Raw genomic sequence first — 26,226 nt, 5'->3', positions numbered from 1 at the left:
AGGAGTTCCGTGAATTTTCTTAATAGGAGCCTTTGAGTCAAACAGGCATAAATCTGCAGGAACCACGCAGTTGTCAGGCTCGTCTTAGAGCAACAGGAACTGTATATAACTGTATATTTAAGGCTTGCTGACAGTAAAAATGCACTTTGGTATACACAGGGCTACTCTTGATGCACTGCAGATGTACCTTTAATTAATCACAGAAATGATCTGCTATTTGCAGGCACATCCATTTTAAAAGGAACATGCACCAAAGACCCTGACCTTGTCAGGTGAAGTATAACTCTGTTGCCAAGCGAGCCTGTGGCTTCAGGATTTGGGGGAGAAGAGGGTATTCTGCCTAACCGATGCTTCCTTCCCCTCTTCCGCGGGGCAGCATTGCCTCCTCCTATTCACAGCTCCGCTGAGGACTGTCTACGCGCCTTCGACCCGGTGGCCCAGGCAGGGCTGTTTGCAGAGCGTGCCTCTGCCTACGCTCCGCAAAGGCCGTGCTGGCGGGATGTCAAAGCGCAGGCTTGGCAGCGGCACCGGCCGGCTCTCCCCGGGCTGGTTGGTAATCAGGTTCCAGCCCTGCCAGTACCCGAGCAGGTTCGTGACGCCGCACAGTAATTTGAGCGGGACCACCCTCCCGCAGGAGAAGCCCTACGCCTGCCAAAGCACAGTATTTTCCCCCAATAAAAAAAAAATAATTACGTTTTGCTGAACAATCACGAACTTTTACCACCCTGTAATGGCAGTTAAGCCAAGCACAAATATCTGTATTTTTTCCCTGGCGTCAGAGTCTAACTACCTCCACTTTTCTGTGTGGGTGACTGCCTTCGGTCCTGCAGAGAGGAGGCAGCTTTCTCGAGGAGCGTGCTGGGAGGGAACAAGTTCTGATCCTCCGTGTGAAATCCCATCTGTCGTCTTCAGCAACTCTCAACTCGCCGGCTGAGCGAGATAATGTTTCTCCGGCAGCGGCTGCGATTTTCCAAGCTCTTTGCTGGGTGCAAAGCCAGAACTTGATCCAAACAGGACAAGCAGGGCTGTAACCTCGCTTCCCCGCTCTGCTGCGCAGCGTGTTAGGAATCCAGCTGCTGGCAGCGCAGAGTCCGCATGGGTTTCAGGGTTCGTTCGACGCCTCCGAAGGCGAAGGGCAGCACGCGGATGTTAGAGGCGGGTTCTGGAAACAGGGAAGCCTTTTGGGGTATCATTTGGGGTATTCTGGCTCCACGTATTTGACAACCTGCCTTTCGTTACTTAAATCAGATTTAAACAATTGTCAGCTTGTGGTGGAAACCAAGTCGGCAGAACCTGAAGTTGGTGACATTTCAGCGCAACAAAGCATTGCAATGAATTGTTTGGGGAAATTAAACGGAAGAGCGTGAGGATTCGGGGCAAAACAGCCCAAACCAGCGAAGCGAACTTAAAACACCAGCACGACCACCTCTTCTCGCTGGCTATGGGGAAACCCCTTCGGTCCGAGGGGCTGAAGCCGCTCCCACCCCTGCCAGTGAGCCCTTCCCCTCGGCCCAAAGTACTGCAACTTCTCCCAAGACGTGACAGAAAGCCCCCAACCTAAGGCAGTGCCGGGTCACCCCAACACCTCCCGCCGCCGAGCTGCCCGCCTGCCCCCGCGGCCCTTCGCTCGGCGGCGCGGAGCGGGCGGAGCCGCCGCCTGAGGGGAGGAGGCCGCCACCCCGCCGCCTCACGGCCGCGGAGCTGCCGTGCCCGGCGCCCGGCCCCTGGCACGGGAGGCGGGACCCGGCGGCCGCCCCCGCCCCTCGGAGGGCGGCAGGAGAGTCGGGCTCGGGAGCCGCGGCCGCGGCTCTGCTCGGCTGGAGGGGAGCCCACGCCGCGGCCGGGGCGCCGCGCTCCCCGCCGAGGGAGACGGGGGGAGGCCGATGGAGAGGCGAGAGGACGGGCGGGACTGGGCGTACAGGTAGGGCTGCTGCTGCCGGCGGCGCTTCGCTTCCCCCGCCCCGGCTGGCTCCGGCTGAGGGAGGGAGCCCGGAGCGGTGACTCGCTGCGCCTCGCAGGGAGTTCGGGTATTTTGGGTCGTCCCTTACGGCGGGCTTGCTTTCCCCCTGCTGGGGTCTCGCCGAGGAACGCGAGGGGCTGGGGCAGAGGGTGAGTTTGGGGCCCGGGAGAGCGAAGTGTCCCTCCCGGAGCGCCGGGGGCTGTGAGGCGGTGGCCGCAGGTGGCGGCGGGAAGCGGCCGGGGGGGGCTCGGCGGGGAGAGGCCTCCTCCCGGGGGGGAGCCCCGACGCGGGCCGGCGGCCGTTAGCCTGAGGGCCCCCGGGAGCAGCGGTGACCCTCGCTGGAGGGGGGTGAGGGAAGGTAGCGCCCTTCAGACCGTGCTTCCTGGCTCTTTACTCTGCCTTTCTGCCTCAGGAGTGGGGTTGAGCGTGAACTTGGTCTGCAGTCGCTGCCTGGACAGTCGCAGACATAAATACGAGAGGTGTTCTTGTGGAGGTGGTAGGATTTTTGGGGCGTCCTCACGTTCTTTGCCTGCAGAGAAACCTGTATTGGGAGGGGGGTGCAGTGGGTTTTACACCTGTGGGTTTTTTTCTGTCAAACTTGAGGAGTCCGTGAGTACAAAAGTCACTCTGCTAACTGCCAGCTGGGTAATGCCAGTCTGAGGTCTGGAGATTAAAATGTTCCTCTTCTGATTCATGCTTTACTACCCGTGATGATCCCGTGAGCCGGAGTTTACCCAAGGCTGTGCCGGTGCCGCTCCGTGGGCAAACTCCTTCTACGTGAAGGGAACGGGCGGTGTTTGGGCAGGTTAAGCCCCAATATCTGTCTTGGAAGCTCTTCTGCGTGGACAGGGCCCTCTGCCAGTTTAATTTCTGCAAAGCCCATGAGTTCTCTGTACTGGAGCGATGACTGGCAGGTGTAAAGCGTCCCAGGAAGTTGCCGGAAATCTTGTTTAGCAAGGTGGCTTGATACGTCAAGCTAGAACGGAATCAGGCTTGTGGTGCTGAAACTCCCATCAGTGCCATGCTGCCTGTGGTAACGTGACGTAACATTGAAAAATTCTTAAAGATAATAAAATAAGCAGTTTTGGTGCTACATATGAAGAAGGTTGACACAAGGATTTGTGGGTTTTTATCAAACCGTGTATTTTCATGATTATAATTTCAAAAATAAGCCCTTCTAAAAAATAATCTTTGTAACTTGTTTTGTTGTCATTTTTTCTGTGCAGAACTGTGTGGAAAGTGAGTTCAAGCCATATTTGAGCAGTTGTGCTATACCTTCATACTTTTCAACTGTTTGTGTTATGGAGAAAAACACCTCCCAGACTTCTGCGTGGTCGTAATTTGGGTCACTTTTGCACTCAACGGATCCTTTGCTCTAAGAACTCGTTACTTCTAAAAGTAGTGAAGTCTGTAAAGCTGACTGAACAGTACATGTTTAAATTCATCTACTTCAACAGCTTTGATATGCTAAGTGGAATGTAATAGTTTGTGTAAAGCAGGTTTTTGCTGGGAGGAGGGAGTTCTGAGCTGCTTTTAGAAATAGCATCTGGAAGTTATTTAAAGCATACTTACATATATTTTTTTTTTCAGCTGTAGGTTTGTAGAAGCGTTTGTACAAGAATTCTTTTTTATTTTGTAGGGTTGATCCATATGGGTTTGAAAGGCCAGAAGACTTTGATTATGCATCCTACGAAGCATTCTTTTCCAGGTATCTAGTGGTACTCACGAGAAGAGCAATAAAATGGTCCAAGCTTCTAAAAGGGAAAAATAGTATACAGAAGAGTTTAAAAGGTGAGCTGTAGGTCTGTTCACAGGTAAAAGTACATTATGTTGGAACCAATATAAACCATATTAAATTGTTTTGCATTTCTGAATGTTAAGTACTATTTTTGTCTTCAAAGGAAAAAAAGTAGTATAAACAGTAATGATACGTAAGCAAATATGCTGCTGTTACGGGGATGGTTGATTTGATTCAAAGCTTGCAAAGGAGTCATCCTTCTTTGTCATATGCTGTAATATCTTATTACATCTGTAACCCAGAGGTTATGGCCACTGGCACTTCAAGATGCTGTTTTACAGCTGTTTGTTGTATTGCACGCTGCTCTGTGCTCTCTTTAAAAAGACGTGGGATTGTGTAGAAGACACTGTATTGAAGACACTGTATTGAACCCCAGGGATCAGGATCTTAGGGCTCTCAGTTTCTGACTCTTGCCAGTTTTTTAGACTGCTGAGATTTTCTAGCTCTCCTTATCCTCTTTTTGTAAAAGGACATTCATCTCACAGTTATAAAAAGGTGTGTACTAAGAACTGGTGCTAAATGCCTTATGAAGTAAAGAAAGTAAAATTAGCACAGGAGCTAATGCAACATTGGATAAAATGCTGATGAAACTGTTAATAGCCACTTGAAAAAGCAAGAAAACCTCTAGTTCTGTTTCAGCTTGCAAGAGCAACAGGGAGAAATAAATGGAGTCAGAAGGTGGCAGGGAATCCTGTGAGACTAAAGGGTGGGGTTTTTTTCCTCCCACTCTTTCTCTGGGTTATTTTTTCGTATAAGCATCTACATTTTCCTCTTTGCTCTTAATGATGCTATACAGCTTGCTTTCTCTTAGGAGTCTTTTGGAGTTGAGCACAGTTCTCTGTGAGTATGTTGAAATGAATAAAACTAAGCAAAAGTTCATCAGACACTGACTGTAACATAGCAGAATATTTAGAGCTGTGCTTCAGGTATGGACTTTGCTAATTCTGGTGGTTTTGTTGTTTTAGTGTGGGTTTTTTTTTTCCTTGGCACCAAGAGTAGGATGATAACTAGCGAGACATTTGAAGTATAACACTGTGTTTAGTGTATGGATGTCCATTTTAAGGCTGAGGAATCCTGGAAAACATAGGTTTGAGCTATAGCTGCTAGATCATATGCTGCTAACTAGAAAGCAGCTACTTCTGTTCCCTTCTTTTTCTTCCAAATGTAAAGAAGCTTTTGTTTAGGGTGTCAAGTTTGAATATAGCAATAACTGTACAGTATTTTGAATTAGTCAAGACTGTGAGATTCTGCAGAATTTAGTCTTCTAGTTGTTCTGAAGAAATAATCTTGGACTTTAATTGATGTCCTCCTTTTCTTAAAATGTGCGAACTGTGACAGTGGCAGTTTTTAGCAATTTCTGTGAGTTCATTACATTTCTCTTCCGTCGTGTAGCCTGTTCCAGCATTGTAGACGCAGAATGCTCCTGTGATACAAACAGTGTGAATGCCTTTGGTCTTGTTTCGGAGCCAAAACTTTGACCAAATCTCTCAACTTGTCCACCGGGCTTCAGTACTGACAGTTGTGCTGCCCCACTGCCTGTGTAACGGCAATAACTGTTAACATGGCGTTAACCGTCTCTAACAGGCTACTGTTTGTGAAAAATGGGATACCATAAATCCACTGAGTGGACACAGGCAGTGACTCTTGACTGCAGCAAACCCTTGCGGGCTGGTGCATCACCTTTGATGTTACTAACTTTTGCTAAAGATACTTGAATTTGTAGACTATGTATTCTCATGTATCTATGTAATATGTAATTCTGAGGAGAGCGACTGGGATAAATAATGTTGAGGAAATGTAGCCTGAGTGTAAATTCAAAGTTGTTATAATCAGCCTCCCTCATTATCGTCAACTGATAACCTCAGAAGAGAAGAGCAACAGGTTAACCTGTACCAAGTACTTCCCTTCTTATAGCAGTATTAAGATCGAAATCTGTGGCATAAGCACCTAGAATTATGTAAGCAGTTGTTCTGGTGCGATGATCCTGTGGTGATTTCCCCACAGACAGTCAGAGAGCAGAAGGTCTGCCTGGAGATGCACTGATTTTCACTCCTCCAGGACCTGACTTTGTTGCTTCCAAGCTTTGCTCAGGACCTGCTGGTTCTGATTAACTTCCCCTCTTCTGCAAGTTGGCCATAAGCAAGAACTGAGAAGAATATTTGGTTTGATGCTTTCCCCCCAAACGCAATAGCGGTGCCTGCGAACCCGTATCCTTATTTTGAGTTTTGCTGGGGCCTTTTCAAAATGTGTCCTGCTGTGAGTAGATGTGGAGAGGCATTGTCCGTGTGGTATCTCAGTTGCTCCACACCCATTTGTCTTTACACAGAGAAGCTCATAATTCCTGTCTGGGTGAGCAGGAAGAAGTGATGACTTGTGCTAATTTTCCAGTTTGTAAGTGTGTCGTGTTCACATGCTGCTATGTGTGCCTTGCGTCCAGGTATGCATGTAATTCTGTTCTACCATAAAGAAAAATAATTAGACTACATTTTAACAACAGTAATTTAGTGTATCCTGTTGTTCTGGATCACAGCCTTCCGGCAGGGAGGCTCATGGGAATTTTGGCTGATGGTTCCTTTTGCTCATTCTCGAGTCTCTCTGTTATTTTGTGGTCATTTGTTTCCCCCTCTACCCTTGTTAACTTCAGTGTCTCCTTTGCACGTGTGAATTTTCAGTCAGTGTTCAGTCACGTGCCTTCTCTACCTCCATCACTACGGACATCCTCTTAATTTTTGCTTTTGTCCATTCAGCTGTTATCTTTATGGGACCAAAAGACAGTTTTCTGCTCTGGCTTGTTTACAGGCAGGTAACAAAGTGTCTGACATAGTTGCCCAAAGTGGATTGATTCTGACCAAACGCGTGCTACATAAAAGAATTTGGTGGTAGGTGGATTAGTGAAAACTGACCAGTAGTAGAAGTCTTTCAGGGTGATAAAATACAGTGGAAGGTGAAAGTAATGTTACTAAACAGTGGTTGTAACAGGAGCACTTCTGTTCAGCCCCGGGGTTGGAGGATGGAAGGAGCGTCTTAGAAAGTGAGGTTTTGTGTTTGACTGTAACTTGAACATTGTCAGCACAGATCTGCTTTGTTTTTTCTGTGATGTATTCATAAAATAAAACTTTCAGTTCCTTGTTGTATGCTGTTTTCAGCTCTTTTGTAGAATTTTTCCTCTAGGGTCCGGGTTAGGTTCTTTAGCATACAACAGTAATTGTTGGTAACTGAAAAGTGCAGACACTTTTCAAAATCACACTCTTGTAATATTTTCTATGAGATAATTTTTGTTCTTAAATGGAGTTTTCCTACATACACTTAATCTGTCTGTGGTGTATGTGAAACAATGTTAATGGGGGGAAAAGAGAAATACAACTTTATCTAGAGGCAAGAACCTAAAAAATTCTCATATTCTACCATTAAACAAGGACAGACAGGTTTAAAGTGATTTACTTATTCAAAAATAATCTTGTTACTATAAGTACTCCCCAATATTGGAAAATGCTGTTTTCTGCATGTTTTTCTCTTGAATTTACTTTGGGTATTTGTCAGCACTGCTAGACTACTTCCCTATCATATAGTTGCTTTCTCTGTTAACAAGAAAAACATATTAGTAAGTGTGACTCTAAACCTCTGTAAATTGGCACCAGATATCAGAGGTAATAGAGTTGTTGGGGCTACTTTTTTTGCTTAAAAATAATTGGTGATGTTTCATATTTTGTTAATGAAGAGGCAAAATTTCACATAAAGATATTTATGGCAAGTGTGTTAAAGCTTGGACTGCTGTGTACATTGCGAGTGCCCTGGGAGTGATTCTGAGTGCAGATACTCAGAGCTTGATGGTATTCAGCAGTGCTACTTTTGAGATCAAGCCCTTGGTTTACAGCTGGAGTCAGATGTGTGATTGGAGACACATGCACAATCCAGCTTCATCTGTAAAAGCTTCTTAAATATTAACGTGGGAGGATATTCTGCGGTGTGGGCTGTTGTGGGCTTTTTAAAAGTTCCTGAGGATAATGTGGAAGAGGGCCTCTAGAACACAAAATAAATACATATTTGTCTAAAACAATATAATTTTATGTATATAATATGACATGTATATGTAATATATGTGTATATAAAACTTATTTAATTGCAGCTGTCGTGGTTTTCAAAACTACTTTGTTGGTTCTGTATGCCAGTTTGCAGATCCTGGCAAGTATGATAATGGTGTGGGGAAGAAAAGCACCATTTAAAGGGCTTTTCCATTCCTCAGGGAGTGGGGAAGCTGGGCTAGGTAGTCACTTGGGGCAATACAAGCCTCTGGCTGTCTATTGCCATGAGAACAATGACGCTGAGGAATAATGAGTGTATGCTGTGCTGCAGGGCTGCTTTCCCCTTGTGCCAGTGTCAGAGGCTTGTCCTCTCTTGAATTTAATGTGTGTTGTTGGATGTGAATGTTGGCTATGCTTTCAGAACTGACAGTCGTTCCAGAAAAAAAAAATAATAATTGGAATTATATGTTAGAATATGATAACTCAGTAATTCAGCCAGTGAGTTGGCTTATAGAGACATTCGCAGGCTCATCCGAACGTCCCTCCTTGTTGACCTAAATGGGACTGGTTCCTCATACTCATTCCTGCATTTTCTACGTCCATCTGTAGGATTTCTTGAGCATTAGTGTTCAAAGTCTTGTAAAAAAGATGAAGTGCAGATTATTAAACAATCACAGAAGCAAATAAATTATTTCCAGTCTGTCTAAAAGGAGGTTGTAGTTAAAGTTACTTTACAGCTATAACAGTAGAAACTCTAACCCATAATGTAAATCATCATCGAAAAGCAAAACAAAAACTGTACCCTGAAGACCAGGTGTTTATTGCAAATGTTAAGGGTAGCAGTGTTTCTTAGAGAGAAAGTAACAGATTTTGGGTGGGTGAAATGCCCATTAGAGATGCACAGATTTCTCTGTTGGCACTGGGAAAGCAGCTTTGGCGCTTAAAGGATAGGCAGCTGCAATCAGGTGTAATGTATTTAGAAGGTGACTGGCTGAGTAGTTGTAAAACCTTGGTTTGCTCTGCTGTTTTTAAGGTCTTTAATTCAGGCAGCATTTATCTGGAGTTACAGGTCTTTGTGATTGAATAAAACCAGATTAGGTAATGATATTTGTGTGTGGGTGGAATAAAAAATCATTCATTCATGTGGTAAGAAACCTCTGGTTCCTTTGTCAGTTTCTTCTCCCTGGAAAAAGCAGAAGGATCTCAAACATTTGACTGTCTTTTCGTGTCAGAAAGGGTAATGCTGATTTAGAATTGTGTACTAAGGAGCAGCGTTGGCTCCTTATTAATATTTTTCGTACCATTCCCAGGAGGAAGCTGCTTTGGCTGTCATTAGCCTAATGCTTCTTCCTGCAATCTTGCATCCTAGTTATTTAGACTGAATCATCTGCTTAAAAAAAACAAAACCAAAGCACACCCTGATGATGAATGTGATGCGGGAGATAAGAGGTACTTCAGATTTGAAAACACTTCCCCAGTTATTCTAGGCAAAATCATCTGCTGCTCACTCACGTCTCCAGTCCTTGCAGAAGCTTATTTAGACAATAGCCACATATTTAGTATTTCTTAGTGTCTGCTGTGATTTCAGTGGTTAGATGCTGAGCTGAAATCCTAGGGTTATGTCAACATAGCCATTTATGCTAGAGCATAACCTGGCAAACAGAAAGGGCTATCATGGTAGAGGCCGTTCGTAATGTGGGGAAAAAAGAAGTCGGTGCTCATCTAAATGAAAAAGGACGAAGATCAGGGAGAAACTTTGCTGTTCATATGTCCACCCGGAATGGAGGGAAGAGGAGGAAAGGATTCAAAACCCTAACAGGGGAACAGAGCAGGGAGGAAAGCCTGGGTCTGGAGGTCTGTGTTGGGAGTCTGAGTGGCAAGAACTTACAAGTGAATCTAAAGTATGCTCTGTAGCTGAGGAGGAAATGCTTATCCCAAGTGGCAGCATAGGAGAGAAAGTGCAATGATCTCTAGTCAAGAGTTTTCCTATGACTTCTCAACTTTCTGTTGCTCATGTCCAAATGAAAAATACCGCTGGATTTTTTTTTTTAAATCACCAAACTTCTTGTTTTGCAGTGAAGAGATATATCAGGAAAGGCATCCCCAATGAACACCGTGCACTGGTCTGGATGATTGTGAGTGGGGCCCAAACCAACATGGAACAAAACCCTGGATATTACCACAAACTGCTCGAAGAAGAGAAGAATGACAAGCTGGTTGAAGCAATCAAAACAGGTTGTTGTCTTGATAATGCTGTTTATCTCTGTTTATATGTCCTGTGTCCTTAAATGTTAGAGATCAAGCTATGTCATGGAAAACCTACATTTCTGTAGTAGTGCTTTAAGTGCTGAATTAACATGTAAATTAGATTAGCCATAAGGTCTTTAACAGCACAGATCTTTCCAGGTTCATCATGTGGTCGAAAGCATTAAGGAAGATTAGAAGTTACTTGGGAAGGAACAGAGAACAAACTGGAAAAAGTTATTATGTCGTCTCCTAAGTGATTGAAGAGTTAGAGCTTTGTTCCATGAGACCTGCCTTTGGATTTGTTTCTCCTTCTGTCCCAGTAGGATGATGTGGTACAGTGTCTGTATGAGGCAGATGAAGTGTGCTGGGATTTCAGCCTGAGAAAAAAGGCTCCTGAGGAAGAAGCTGCTGGTAGAGATATACGAATTATAAATGGTGTACAGAGGGTGAATGGGGAGCAATTGTTACTTGTTTCTTTTAACATATGAACGGTGAATGAAATTTGCCAGGCTGCAGCTTTAGAAGAGCACGTCACTGAATTGTGACAGTTGTTCCTGGAGGGTGCTGCTGAGGCCAGAAGGATGAACTGATTTTAAAAGGAGTTTGACAAGCTGAGGGGTGAGGAAGTCCACCTGATGCATGAAATCCTAAACACTAAATGTAAATCCCTGAAAGAAGTGTATGAGGAGAAATACCCCTCCTCCTCTAATCCAGTTTCATGCGTGCTGTCTGTGAACATTGATCTGTGGCCAATATTGGTGACAGGGTATGAGGGCAACCAGACCTTAGACTGGTCCCGTGAGTGTTTGAAAGAGGCAGTAGGGGAGAACAGGCAAGTAGAAGTTTGATGTAACTGATATTTGTCCTGAAACTTTTCATCCTGCTGCAGCAGAGCTTTCATAGAGTAGCTGATACTGGCTGAGTTGCCCAATTAATGAGTCAAGAGGTTGAGCCGTGCTCTGGACAAGAACAATGCTGAGGTGTTTTTTTCAGAATGGCAGGTGCAGTTGTCATCTTTTTCCACTTGAAAATGCTAGGTAGTTAAAGTTGGGGCTTTATGGATTTTTATTCGAGTTGGATAACAATCTGAACACTTCTTGGTTTATGCTGAGTTTCTCCTCCGCCTCTCCCCACAACTGCAACAGCAGCACTGTGGGCTTTTGGGACTGTGTGCCTTGCTAAGGCATTTTGGAGCATAAACTTTGAAGTTCCTCCAAACATGAAGACCAGCCAGAAATCTTGAGGCTCATATCCTGCTCAGAATTAGAAACAGTAGAGCTCAAACTATAAATACGGAGGGAGATAATAAGATGACTTTCTAAAGCCAGCCTTGGTAAGGGCCTGGAGAAGGATCAGACTGTATTCAGTTGAGGTACAATTGCTGCAAGAGGGAGTTGCAAACAATTTCTTTTCCAGTACTAGCCAATGACATGGAGGGTCATATCGTGGCAGTAGGTGGCTTTTCACACAGGTTATACCATGAAATAAAAATATTTCTGTGGGGGAGGAAAAATAATGGAAGAAGATAAAGATCTACTGGTGAATTGTGGAGGCAATAAAGTTTTGGAAGAGCTACTGCGTTGACTGGAAAACTGCAGAAGAGAAAACTAACAAAGAGCCAGTGAGGGAAGGGATAAAGAAAAATGGGTTGGAGGGTTTTATCAGAGGAAAAAAAATAAAAATAGGACCTCAGACTCCAGAGTGATAGATTTCCCTTCAGAAAGAAAGAACCAATGTGAACGCGTGAGGGATGGAAGGAGCAAAGTACTTAAGGTGAATGGAAGCTTTGTGTGTAATAAAATCAGTGCTCCTGTTGACTCTGCAAATTTTATGGTGGGCTTTAGCTGACGGCTGTTTCAGTGTGAATTGTTCTCTGACATTCGGTTTGTTTCTGCCTCTCTTATTTTCCCCATCATTGTAGTTGTTTTCAACAGTAAACTAAAGTAAGATGTTGCTGCCATGCGCTTTTCATGTCTGCAGTTTCCAGAATATTCAGACAATTGTGCTGTATTTAATCCTGCAGTCTAAAGTTATAGCCCAGGACGATGCTGCGGTTTAAAAACAAGAGAACAGCAACAACGCTTTCTTTTTTTTTTAGGAGGAGGGACTGGAGGACAAGGCCAACCAAAGACTTTATTTCAAATTCAGTTTAAAACATGTGTAAGAGCCAATGTGTGCTTTATCTTTTACGTGCACAGAAGCTCCAAACAATTTTCATGTACATTTGGAACTTTTCAATATGGGAATGTCTTTAATGTGATATAATCAGGTTAAAAAGTGCAGGTAGACTGTGTAGAGAAATGGTCTAATTTTTAAAGAAAAATCCAATTAGTAATAGCAATAAAAGTCTTTCAGCTAAATAAATCTAAACTGTCCTTTCACCATTTTTGCCCTTTAATTTGCCGATTCTTAACTGATGGGCCTTATTGCTGATGGTATTTTATATGGTACTTGCTGTTTGAACGTACTTTTTTTTTTTTAAAAAAGAGATGTACGAGGGAGCAGACTTCTTGCTTTAAGCATGGAAGAAAGAACTTAAAGAATGCAGGTCTCTAAATTTTGATGGACATTTTCATGATTTAGTTTACATACACATTTAGAAGGACATGCATTCCTACTGAGCTTTGTTGTTCGTGCCCTATTATAATTAAGTTTAGTAGGCCAGATGATGTTGGCAGGATAAAATGTGGCTGTCCTCCTAATGCAAAGGCTACCTGCTGGTTACAAAAAGGCTGGAGTGTGAGGTGACGTAACTTCCTTGCAGTAAGGCCACTTTAGGCCAGGCCATTGAATGTCAGAGTAAGTTTGTCTCTGTCTGCAAGTCCTCGTGTGCACATGCAGCTCATATCCACATTTCCACTTCTGCGCTTCATGAGGAAGAGTTGTAGGTGCTGTGAAACCCAGGGTCTGGTATTTGTCAGTCAGTCACCTGAGCCTGCACTGCACCTCGTGATTGCTGGCATAAGAATCTGGCTGCGTGGACTGGATAGTAGTTGTAGGATCTTAGTTTAGTTATAAGTCCTAAACACCCGGTTATAACAAATTTAAAATACCCCTTAAGTATGGTATTTTTTCAAGTTGTAACTGATGACCTAACCTCATTATTCTGGACATTTGCAGTGGAGTTTTTGAATGCTTGTAGTTAGCAGTTGAGGTGAATTTTTGTTCTGCTCTTTACTAAGTAAAAAAAAAAAAAAAACTTTTTTAAAAGAATTACCTGCCTGGAAGCTATTCAGAGCACATGTAAATTACAGATGTAGCATTAGCAAAGAAGTGACCAAAAGTGGAGCAGAGGATGCTAATTATAAAAATACTTTTCTAATTTACTGGACACTCTGTCTGGGAGTGGGAAGCACCTGGATATGAAGGTAAGAACTGAAAGGATGGGATAGCAAGGTTGACTTGTAGATGCCTGACTAAAATTTTAAGTACCCTGAATATGGAAAACATAAGACTGGTACAAAAGCATTAGTTTTCTGGACTGGAGATTTAAATTTCTCAGCTCCAGAAACAGCATCAACAATTATGATTCCAGGTGCCAAAATAATGTCTGTTTTGTAAACTGAGGCTAGTGTGGCTTTCTGCCTATGTTTGTATTACTGAAGGAGAGATAGAAATACTACAGAAACAAGCCATGGTCTTCTCATGGTTGCTGCACAGAGATAAATCAACATAAAAGGAAAGCTGTTGTGTTTTGTTTCACAGCAACACAACACAGCCACCTCACCTGAAAGATCATCTGAAAAAAGAACTATTGGGATGTAATCTGAATTTACTGCGAAGGAGTAGCTAGTCTTTTCTTTGTGGCCTTCTTCTGGGTCCCATGCTGCTATACCTAGTTTGGTTATAGCGAGCAGATCTGCACACAACCACAGGATGGTTGTTGTTTTGGCGTTTATCTAGCAGTATAAAGTTCTAATGTTCATTTTCCTGCTTGAAAACAATTCTGATTTTTTTTTTTTCCTCCCCTCAAACTGGTCTGGTTTGAGGCTGTGTTCCTTTGGATGCTAACGTCTATCAAGAGTGAAGTAGGTTAATGGATAACAGGTCAGAGGGTGGGCTGCATGGAGTGGGAGTAGGAGGTGTTAGGACATCTCCTCTGAGACAAGTGTAGTAAAGCAGTGCTCAAATCACATGAACAGCTCTCACCTGCTCCTGCTGTTTGCCTGAAGTCATCTCTGGCAGTCGTCTTGTACGACAGTAAAACATGAGTTTGTGCGAGCTTGGGGAGCGGGTTGACTTCTCTCACCTTGTAGTCAGAGGAGCCTCAGAGCTGGAGAAGGAGGGAGAGCGTGCAAATGGAGCAGAAGGGGGGTGATGGACAGGAAGCGGGACACCCCACTCTTGGTATGCGCAAGATAATAATCTGGCATAAGGAGTCCTGTGTGACCATGGCCCATATCTTTTATTAAGGGTAAAGACTTCTAGCTCTTGTGGATTGTTTTTGTCCCGAACCCCCCCCCCCCCGAAAATACTGTTACTAAATATACAGAAAAGTTTAAAAACCTTCATAAAATTAGGGAAGACTTCCTGCAGTCCGTGAGGGAAAAACACGCGCTGCAATCAGAAAGCAAATTTGAGATGATTCTTTCAACTACAACCTTCCTCAGGTTGTGAAACAAAATATGAGTTCAGTTTGAGTAGTCTCTGCTCTGTATGTGATGTACTTTTCCTACTCCCCTCTCACCTTTATTGTAAATAGCTGATGGCAAGAGCTATAACTGAAATTTCAGCATTAATCTTTTCTCTGATATCCGTCGTACACTTTAATAAAGAACAAATTCTGGTTATGCAAATACTGTGCTGCTTTTCATACCAAGAAGAAGCAAAATAAATTTATTTATCCGATAATTGTCTGGCTGTTGCTCAAGTCCCTGTTAAAAGTTGTCTTTTTCCTTGTGTTTTTCATTTCAGTCACGTGAGAGGTGTATTTTCCTGTGCTCTATTTCTGTAAATGATTTGTTCACTTTTAAAAGGAAGAAATAGTGATAGTATGATAACTTTTTAATGCCTGTGACTTCCATGACACTAATCATGATTTTGAGGGGCTTTCTTCCGTGGTTGCTTACAACTCAGCTTTGTGTCAAAGCTGTAACAGACTTCTTCCTTTATGTAGGAAAAACCGGTAAGAAGTGATAACTCTTAGGACAGAAATATCTGTACATTAGTGCTGTTACTGATTTTTTTTTTTTTTTGTAACTTTAACTCAATTTTTTGTTGTTGTTAAATATAACCAAAACAACTGTTCGTATTTACTCATAGAGTCATAGGTTGGAAAAGAACTCTAAGATCATCAAGTCCAACCATCCGCCCAACAACACCACACCTACTAAACTAATAAAGTGTTGGGTTTTGAAAATCTTCAGAGTTATTTTTGAATAGGATTTTTCTCCCCAACTTAAACTTCTGAAAATCAGATGCACAAGTCTGGACTAGTGACCTTGGGTTCCCTCTTCACAGAGCGAAGCAGGCCAAAAAGTAACGCTGCCTGTTTCTTTCCAACAACTAAAGGGAGTTTTGGGTAACTAGCTCAAACTTGCATGTCTAATTTTTAGACCTTTGTGAGGAGACATGAGTCCTACTGTTCATGTTTGGTCTGGAAGAAATGAATGTTTTGAAATGTGAGTAATTGTATAGTCCTTACTTGGTTTAGGGTTGAGCTTGAAGCATGTGGGATGTGCTCTGCTGCTTGGATATGGAAAATCACTCTCCTTCTCGGTGATCTTGTGCCAGTGAAGAAACAACTTTTCTCATGGTCACATCATGGAGAAACTTAAACTTTGAAAATACTGTGATTTTAAGTGGAAATCACTAGCTGCAGGCATAGGTTTGTTTTTTTTTCTGTTTGGTAAAAGTTTGCTGAAAGCCAGTTGAAAATTCATCTCATTTTTTTAATGAGAATATGCTTTCCTAGAGGTGCAGCTCATTTCATGCCACTTGGTTAGATAAATTTGCTATGTGTTGTTTCTGTCAGTCTAAATGTCTGGTTTGCTTTCATTTAAGCCTTTGCAGCCAGATGTTGAGAGAGTCCAGTCTTCAGCAGAATTTCTTTAGTCCTGCTTGAAATTGACTTCTATACACTAATAGGATTTATCTTTCTAGGAATAGATTGTCCTGGAATGCAGATGGCCTTTTAGCCAAAATGAGGTAAAGCTGTTTCTGAAAATTCATCCACCAAAACTGCAGTTTTAGTGAGTGGAGTCTCAGCTGTACATCAGAAAAGCAGAAAAAGTTTGTTTGGTAAGTGAAGGAGAGAATGGCTCTTAATTTTGGTCTTTTTTCCCTTTTGTCTAGACATGAACAGAACATTTCCAGATAATGTAAAATTCCGCAAAACTGCTGATCCCTGTTTGCAGCATACACTCTACAACGTATTGGTAGCATATGGGCATCATAATAAAGCAGTAGGATATTGTCAGGTATGTAATCGCTGGTTGTTAAACAGTGCTGAATTTCACCAATGGCAATTGTTCTTGTCCATTTGAATGTGTGGTTTTAGCAGCAGATCCACAAACTTTCTGTTTGTAAAATGAACATGGGGAGGGAAAAAATTAAGCAAAAAATGAAGCAATCTTCAGGCAAGTTCAAACGTACTTGTGAGTTTCTCCACTGCTGTTTTTGTAGCGTAGTTGGTCATGTTTGGTTCCATTCGTTAGCTGCAAAATAAATGTTTTATCACACATGGTTGTATCAAGATTAGTTGCTTTGGACAGGAAGAGAAAGCGAGCTTGCTTTTCCTTCTTCCTCCCTCCTGCCATCTTTCCCAAAACAGTCCTTGGTATGTACGAGGCATCACGAGATCTCAATTTCCTTTGTTTTCACTGTCACATTTTTCAGAATGCAGGAAGACCAGTGTTCATGCGACATCACGTAATTGGGAGGGTGGTAGTTTTTTGATGTCATCTTCCAGTGTAGACAGGCAAACAGGAAGAAAATTTGTTTGAAATTCAACCTGATACCACCTAGATAGCAGCTCAGAAAAGCTCATGTTGTCACTGTCAAGTACTGTAAAGTTTACTGTGGGACACAAGATAAATTTGATTCATGACAGTCAAGAACCTAGTGGCCATCTTTAAGGATCATAAAGAAGCAGGAACTGTCGTGAGCAAAATGTGTTTTCAGTTCACTTATTAAGTCCTCTCTCCTCCCCTTCCTTACCACGTATGCTAACCTATATTTCATGTTACTTGGGGAGGTTAGTATGGTAAATACAACTGTTTCAATGTTAAAAGAATATGAATTGTATTTATTGAAATCTTCAGAGTAGAAGACTTAGAGGGACTTAAACCTAGACTGAAGTCAGTAAAACAAATTCTTTTTGTGCATCCCAACCAGTTTTAGTACAGAAATTACATGGAAAATGGGAGTAAAGATGAATGATTCTTATTATTTTCAGTATTATGTATTTATTAAAATAGAATGTTTAATATTTTGAGAATAACAGAAAAGGTAGAACTGTGAATACTCTTTTGCAAGTGTCAGGCTCCTGTATAGGGGTAATTGTACTCACAAACACATACAACTTCAAAACTGTACTAGCTTCTACCCAGAATATCTCCTTGTTACTAAAAAGTTTTGGTACATTAACTGTTTAATCAGTGGGCTAATCTTTTCATTTTAACTTGGCATTATGAACACTGGAGATAAAAGAAGATGAGTTAAAAAGCCTTATGCGATTTCTTTTCACTTTTGGTCTCCTCACAGAATGCATGTTATGTTTTCTGTCTAACTAATCTGAACATAAACCAAAGGCCAGCATCTGCTTTCCAAGGCACATCAGAAATTAAGCAGAGTTTCAGGAAATTACCTTTTCTGCTAGGGAAGCAGCAGACTTTATCGAGATAGATATAGTGATACCTACTGCTTGGTAGGAGAGACCTTGTAAACCCTAGAAAATTCAAAGTGTTTTGCAGAGCTTTTACTGACTGAAGGCTCTTCACGGGATGTTTCCATAATGCTGGAGCATTTCACAGAATCATAGGTTGGAAAAGATCTCTGAGATCATCAAGTCCAGCCATCCACCCAACACCACCATGCCTACTAAACCATATCCTGAAGTGCCACATCTACACATTTTTTGAACACCTCCAGGGATGGGGACGCAACCACCTCCCTGGGCAGCCTGTTCCAATGCCTGACCACTCTTTCGGTAAAGAAATTTTTCCTGATATCCAGTCTAAACCTCCCCTGACACAACTTGAGGCCATTGCCTCTTGTCCTATCACTAGTTACTTGGGAGAAGAAACCAACACCTGCCTCACCACAACCTCCTTTCAGGTAGCTGTAGAGAGCAATAAGGGCCCCCCTCAGTCTCCTCCACACTAAACAGCCCCAGCTCCCTCAGTCGCTCCTCCTAAGACTTGTTCTCCAGACCCCTCACCAGCCTCATTGCCCTTCTCTGGACACGCTCCAGCAGCTCAGTGTCCTTCTTGTAGTGAGGGGCCCAAAACTGAACACAGTACTCCAGGTGCGGCCTCGCCAGTGCCGAGTACAGGGATGCGATCACCTCCCTACCTTTGTGGTACTTCCTGGTGTTGAAGTCTCGCATCTGGGAGTGTATTAGGCTTTGCATTGTCATGCTGTGACAGAGGTACAGCACTGCCTACCCTGGTATGACCAGGGAAATTCGGTGTCCTGTCAGGCTGTGCTCCAGAGCAGCGTTTTGTGCATGCCATGTTAAATGCCAAAAGGTCTTGTCACCACAGATGCAATTACTAAGCTGACTGTCAGCATGGAAACAAATAGTTGCCTTCCTAACTAGTGGGGCAAGCACTGTGTTAGGCCGTGCAAGGTCTATCCAGGCTGTTTGTGTAACAACTGCTGTAGTGATTCAAAGCTTGAAAATGAAACATTGGAGAAGATGCAATATCCTAATATTTCAGTGTTCTGGGAGTGTTGCAAGGCCTTCTGAGATGGGACAGGCAAGTCAAATCTGTTGAATGCAAGAAATGGGATCTGAGTTCGGTGAGGAAATTGTAGCTTCCAGAGGCTGCAAGGGGAGTTCTTTTTGGTAGCTGTCCTCTGGCTCACAGCTGTGACTGGCAGTGCTGCAGGTACCCAGAGACCGTGGTGCTGCCGCCTGTGGCCATCGACGTGCTGGAGAAGTTCAGCTCAGAGAGAGAGAGAACAGGAAGGCCAAAGAAAGGGGTGAAACCAAAGAAGGCAATGTAACCAACACCAGCCTTCATAGCCTGTAAATATTTAAAGATAATTTTCTGTTAGCTTAGGAAGGCTTTGCAGGGGGCTTGCATCTCAGGTGCAACTTTTGTATGTTGTTGTACTGATGTGCTGTCTGTGTTACTATGGTTGTCAGCTTGTTTACGATGGAAGAGACATACTCAAAAAATGCTTAAGGAAGTGGACTGCTGTGCATGTAAATCAGTAATGTTGCCATAACTTAGCAGTGTTATGGTGGATACAAGAAAAAAAATGCCCGAGACAGAGGTAATGTGTTTACAGGGAATACCAGTTCGTGACCAGTTTTCTGTATGCCACTTCTCCGGTCCGAGAGTGTCAGTAATGGTTACGAAAATTGCAGAGTTGGAATTTGGCCAGTCATAACTTGACTACTTTTCACATATTTTCTGGTAGCTTTTCCAATCCCCCCTTCTTCCCCTCCCCCGGTGTTTAGCTTCTGTCTGCACGTTGAAAGGCAGGACCTATAGTGGCTCGTTGGTGACTGGCATGTGGAGTACTGGAGGCATAAACGTAAGCGAATGATTTGTATGCAGTCTTTTGGGGTAAGCAGCAACAGCTTGTAAAAGCTGCTGGAGCTGCAACTTTTTACTAAAGACTGGGTCAGGCATTCTCCCTTCTGCAGCCACACTGTCTACCTGCAGATGTGTTGTGTTTGTACTGCATGTCTAATACAGCTGTGTTTTGGTTCTGGTCAAAGCAGTCTTCAGTTGCATGGGGACAGGGCTTTGGGATTTAAAAAAAAAAAAAAAGGAAAATTGGAGGTAAATGATAGACTCCTAAGCTCTTTTAATTTTCTTCTCCTTGATCTATCTGTGTTAATAATTCTTGTTAGCTGTTGTCATGCAGGTTTAACAGCTTACTCAGCTGGTGGCCTTTATTCCTAGATTTTGCTTAATATGCCTACTTTGTAGAACTGTAGTAATTTAGCCCTTAATCAAAAGAAATAAACTAGAAACTCTTAAGTGTGTGCATCTTAAAACCCTGCTTTCTATTTCAGGGTATGAACTTTGTAGCTGGCTACCTGATTCTTATTACAAAGAATGAAGAGGAGTCTTTCTGGTTGCTAGATGCTCTTATTGGAAGAATATTGCCTGGTATGCTAAAAACACCTATAATTGTATTTGTATGTTGGAGCTTGGCTTTCATTTTTTCTTTGCATTCTTCTCCGTTTTTAGAGGTTTTAGATGTTAAAATGAACTTGCATGACTAAGGATTTTGTAGGGTCCTGGAAACACAGGACAAAGACAGAGCACAGAGGCAAAACCTGTTTGTTTTATGGTCACATTTTGGTCTTCATTAAGTGGTTTATGTGTATGTTAATTTGCAGTCATACTTCTCACTCTCTACTTGCACCTGTTAGGTAGATGTCTTCGTATATCAGTATGATGCTGGGGAACAGGACTTGCGAAGGTGTCTGGGATTTGGCACTTCTGGTTGCAGGGATGTGATGTGAGACACAGACAAAGCAGTGATCGCAGAGCAAAGATGTGAGATGTGCACAGTTTGAACCCTGAGCTTAAAGTAGGAGTTCCCAGTGCCTTGGTAAGAGGCAGCATAAGCTTCCTTCAGAGGTGTTTGGCAAGGTGGTGGTAGTTTCTTCTAGGCATGGTAGTTTCTGCTGTCCCCTGCTTCTGAGCAGGGATACCTTGGGCACTTTATGCATCTTGATTCTGCAACAAAGCAAACAAGTGCCAAAATCTCTGTCTGTATGGGACATTCTTGTCAAAGCTCTGTTATAATCAATGGTGATCTAGCCAGGCTGGTTGAAAGAGTCTAGAGGGAAATTCAGCACACTCTTAGCTATAGACAACATCTACATCTGGCCAGTTCAGTAGCTCTCTAGGTTCCCTTGCCTGGATCTCTGGATTTGCAGGAGATGTTTACACACTGAATTTTGCCCCATGTATAAACTGAATCTCACCACATGTGTGGAGTAGTTTAAAACCAGAAGCAGATGTTAGGCACAGCTATGTTTTATAATCCTATGAAATACATTTGGGAACGTTCTTTCTTGGGATTTAATTATAGAGGAGGAATGGTTTCATTGTGAATTCCCATTAGGATTGCACAAGACTGAGGACAGCTACACCCTTAATGTAAAGCCATACTCAAAATGGGAGACTGTTTTTTCTATAAGGAGGCTTTGAAATTCCCTATTGGCCCAGTTTTGCTTTTGAACACATCCTTTTCCCATACGGTTGGAGGCTGAATTCAGTATTACAGTGTTAACTCAGCGCTGGTCAAGGACATCAAAGTTGATACTTTAATTTCTGTTTTGCTTTTTTTTGTTTAATCTTAAACAAGAACAGAAAAGTATATAATTTTTGGTCCCTTATTGAATATTTTTGGTCCCTTATTGAATAGACGGGAAAGATTTTGTGTAAGAAGGAAAAAGGCTGAGGGAGTATTTTAATGTTTTTGAAGTACTGTAAGAAATTATCTTTTATGCTGAATACGCTGTGTAGGAGCTCAGGTTTTCCTTGCATATGAGCAGAGTGGTTGGGCTTTGTTTGCAGATTGAAAGAGTAGAGACAGGCAGGGATTGCTATGACTTGTTGAATCAATCTGCAAATATTTGAGGTTTTGCAGCCTTGAAGTTTACTTTCAAGCTATAAAAACAGTTTAAAGAAATCAACTGTCTGTTGCTTATGTTCAGCCTTGAGAGCTATAAGCTGTGCAAACAGGTAGGAGGCTCGAGGGCTGCTGTCTGCCACATGACCTGCCACTGGCTGACACGGGAGGATGTCTTTCCATTGACATCACTGCATGAGGGATAAGGCCCTCAGTAAAAGGCAAGTTTCATTGCAAAGTGATGTGTGGCAACTTTTTCTATTAATCTTTTTGATAGTCTTACATGTATTTATTTGGGGCAAGGGAGTAGATTCAGAATCTTTTGTTCATTGGTTTTGGTAGAGAACTTAACTTTAGTTTGTCATAAAACCTTTAGTTCTTCTTGTACATCCTTCTTCTTCACTTTGCTGATACCTAAATGACTAAAGTTGCTCTTAGTTTTCCCTCTTAGTTGTCGACTTTATCTTATGCCGGTAGCATTGGTGATGAGAAGAAACTCATAATGTGGAAGGCAATTACTGTGAATAAAGGAGATGTACATTTATAGATACATTTTTACTACCCTGTTTATAGGTATTTTTTACTACCCTGTAACAAGAGTCTTGTTACAGACTTTAGCCTGGGTTCAGCACATCCAATACAGGCATCTGTCTGAGATGCTGAAGTTAGAAATACGTGTGCTTACGTTTATTTGATAGTCAGTGGGGAAGGGGATATCTGTTCAGAGTTGCTGATCTGAGTGTGCCCCTTTCCCCTCCACAGTCAGTTTTAAGAGACCTTGAGGTGTCTCTTCCAGTTTGGATGCCTCAACAACAGCCCAAGTTAGGTCATGTGAATCTTTTATGTAGTGAAAATATTTATACTGAGTAATACAAGGCCTTATTGTCAGAAAACTTGCTGGTGCTATTTTTTTTTCCCTTTTATTCCCACTACCCTCCTATATAATGCTTGAATTGTACATTTATAAAAATCAAAGCATAACGGATAAAATAATTGGCATGATATCAGTGAAATTTTGTGTGTGTATACATGAGAGAGAGAATGAGACAGGCAGACTGTATCCATAAAGAAACCTACTCCAGTAAGTAAGTAGTGCCCTTCTGTAAACAGTGCAAGGTACAGCACATTTCAGTTTAAAGCTGTATAATTATTTGTTGGGGAAGCAGAAAAATATTGTATATTCTCCAGATCTTCAGAGGGAAAAGTGGCAGTCATTTTTTGTTGGATGCCAACAGTTTGATTAGCCAACATTTTTCCTTTAGTTTTGTTACTGATTCTCTCTTCTTGATCTGTTTGTATTATTATCTACATGTTTTTCCCTTTCATGGCAACAGGTATGCCTTCAGGTCATGTCCTCGTTTTCAAGTGTGTCCTGTCACTGCCAGTTAAATTGGTGGTGATTTGGGATAATTTAGAAATTCCTTCTCTGCGCTCTGCAGTGTCCTTGTGAATGCTTCCTTTCCCCCTGCCTACACACATTTAATTACATTAAACATCTGCTCCAGTACCTTGATGCTGACAACATTTTTTTTGTGAGCAGATGAACCAAGCCAGCCACAGATCAATGTCACTGATCGACAAAGGTAGAATGTGACAGATGGGAGCATTAGTGGCAGCTTTCTGGGGGAGTGACAGCGAAGGGCTCCCCAGGCTATGGCTCACCTCCCCACTTGTACTGGTTTTTAGGTCTGGGTGGAGGTGTGTACAGTAGGACACGATGAAGGCGTGACTGCTCCACCCACTGACAGGAGGGGGACAGTTTGGGAATGGGAACCCACTGGTAGAAATTTTGTGGCTGAATTGTTCTGTTACACCCAGATGGAGTTGGCACAGCTGGAAGAAAGAGCCAGCAAAAATTACTGTTTGGTTTGTTGGTGCGTGGAGTTGTATGCACGCTGTTCATCTGGTGGAACGTAGCACTGCTGGGTACAGCTGGTGAGGGCAAACGGATCCTGCTTCTGCTGAAGGCAAGCCTGTAGTCTGCTGCCTGGTGTGTCTGTCGGCTGCTCAGCCAGGGATTTGAAGGGATTAGGAGCATATCTCATTTAAACACAGCAAAGGGGAAGAGAATTATTTGTTTAACTGAAATTTTGGGTGTTACCAAATCTCTTATTCCCAGGTTCATTCAAAACAGATGGCTGGAGCAGACAGTATTGCCCACAAGAAGCAGTATGGATTCAATTTGAGCTCAGAGTGGATGTGTCTGCAATTTCTGTTCAGCGTCGCTCTAGTGCTTCTGTTCTGTTCATAGCTCTGGTTCTTGAGAAATTTTTTGTTCTGTTGAGGAAATATTGGGAGGTTGCTTTAGAAAGCATTAGGTAGGTGGGAACTTTTGAGTGTTGTAATTTAAGGAGCGTATTTGTCATGTTTTACATATTTGTGATTAAATGGTGAGTTTAAGAGAAGGAAAACTTGCCAATTTGAACTCACTTTCACATGACAGCTATGCTTATATATAACAACTTTTTTTTTCCTCCACTTCAGTGGTTCTCAGTCTGAAAGCAGCAGTGTTTACCAAGTTAAACTCTGATCAGTCTAGTAGACTATTATACTGGAGTTATTTACTCTTATTGAAAACCGGTTGTAGAATGACTCCTCCAGTGGTTAAGAGAGGTCTTATGATTTCTGCCTTAGCCTGTTCATGGCCAATTTTATATCCTTTCATGCCAGTGCTGGCTTTTGAGGGTAAAAAAAGTAAGTCCTCCTCTCTCTTGTGCTTACATTTCATGTATTTGTAGGATACAGTCAATTCATTTTACAGTTCTTTTGTATTTCTAAGCTGCTTCAGTCAAACTCTTCTCTTGTATGAAACTCCTCTCTGTTCCCTAATAATTATTTTGTGTGCTTGTTCCAGTTCAAATTTATTTCTCTTATTTTTTTTTTTTTAACTTGATCACAGTGGCGCCTTTTTCTTTTCCAGTGGGAAATTTGCTAGTGCCTTGTGCAGTGACATTATTTCTCTCTTCACAGCTGAAAGTGTTTTATTTGAGAGAGGAAAACTGTAGTATCTCCCTTGCCTTTTTTAACTTGTAGCACGCTGGTTTTGATTTGTGATCTCAGTAACAATGCATGCACTATTGCTCCTCTCTCATTGTCAACAAGATGTTTTTTCCACAGCTTATAGGAATCCATAACACCTTTTTGCTGACCTTGATTTGCACGTTCTTGTCCTTGTTATTTTAAATATCATCATGTCACAGAATCACAGAATCATAGGGGTTGGAAGGGACCTCTGGGTATCATCTAGTCCAACCCCCCTGCCGAAGCAGGGTCACCTACAGCAGGCTGCACAGGACCTTGTCCAGGCGGGTCTTGAATATCTCCAGAGAAGGAGAATCCACAACCTCCCTGGGCAACCTGTTCCAGTGCTCCGTCACCCTCAGAGGGAAGAAGTTCTTCCTCATGTTCAGACGGAACTTCCTATGCTTCAGTTTGTGCCCATTGCCCCTTGTCCTGTCGCTGCGCACCACTGTCTCTCTTACTCCACTCTTCTCACTAGATTACTTTGTTGTGCCCTGACATGGGACAGTATGTCTCAGTTTAGGATTGTTAACACATATCAGCTTTTTCTTCTTCAACATTGTTAATAATCTTACATTAGGTGTAGCCTACAAGCATTCTTGAAGGATCAGTCTAACAACCTTCCTTTAGCCTTCTACTTTTTAGCATTTTGTGTTTGTAAAAATTTTTTTACCCACATGTACTGCCTGGCTGTTTATCAATAATTAAAAATAATAACAATTAAAACATAAGAACAGAGTTTTGAATGCTGAAACAGTCATAAAAGTAGTAGACTACACTGAACTAACTGGTGTTATCTGCAAGGAAACAAGGTGCAATGCAAGATACCGCTTTGGTGGGTAGCTTAGCGACTGCCAGTTAAGGCAAATGTCTGAGATAATGGACAATCCCACACATTTCTGGTTTGAGCTCTGTGGTTCTCAATTGTATCAGGTATAGACTTGCAGGTACTGTTGTGTAAGAGATTAGGCATAGTAAGAGACAAGAATATTTGAACTGAATAATAACATAGTTACGTATCAAACACTTGGATATCCTTCTCTTTCGAGTGATTCGTGCTACAACAGTCTTTGAAGTCCCATCGTACAGACTTCCAGGTGTGAAGGGAAGGGCAACTTGAGAAATGCAGAATGTTGTACTACCTTTGCAGAATTTGTATTTAGACTGATGCTTTTAGTTGCAGTTAAGTATGTATTTGTTTCATTCTTGTGGCTGAATTTATTTTAATACCCTAATTGGGTATTGCCAGGGAGCCTCTGAATGCAGAGCTGGCTGGGTAGCTGGGTCCTTCAAGAGCTGCTTGTCCAAAGGGGAGTGGAACTTTGTTTCACGTGAAGCATTTTATTCAGTTGTGCAGATAAAAGACACTTGTTAGACCTGAATAGTAGTACTGTTGAGCTGAATTTGCA

At 42.4% G+C, this 26,226-nt stretch overlaps 1 protein-coding gene across 1 annotated transcript in view; it reads left to right on the top strand.

The window, feature by feature from the left end:
- The first annotated feature begins 1,761 nt into the window (after positions 1 to 1,761).
- GRTP1 (growth hormone regulated TBC protein 1) overlaps positions 1,762 to 26,226 on the top strand; it is a 39,764-nt gene continuing 15,299 nt past the window's right edge. The window contains exons 1-5 of the mRNA XM_075425232.1: positions 1,762 to 1,921; positions 3,600 to 3,751; positions 9,857 to 10,015; positions 16,322 to 16,446; positions 20,223 to 20,319. Coding sequence (XP_075281347.1) covers positions 1,884 to 1,921; positions 3,600 to 3,751; positions 9,857 to 10,015; positions 16,322 to 16,446; positions 20,223 to 20,319 — 571 coding nt within the window. The 5' untranslated portion in view covers positions 1,762 to 1,883. The remainder of the gene's footprint in view (positions 1,922 to 3,599; positions 3,752 to 9,856; positions 10,016 to 16,321; positions 16,447 to 20,222; positions 20,320 to 26,226) is intronic.

This window comes from Opisthocomus hoazin, chromosome 1 (genome assembly GCF_030867145.1).
Source record: "Opisthocomus hoazin isolate bOpiHoa1 chromosome 1, bOpiHoa1.hap1, whole genome shotgun sequence".
Lineage (NCBI taxonomy): Eukaryota > Metazoa > Chordata > Aves > Opisthocomiformes > Opisthocomidae > Opisthocomus > Opisthocomus hoazin.
The sequence above is the reverse complement of the archived record's forward strand: the minus strand, read 5'-3'. Positions and strand labels throughout refer to the sequence as shown.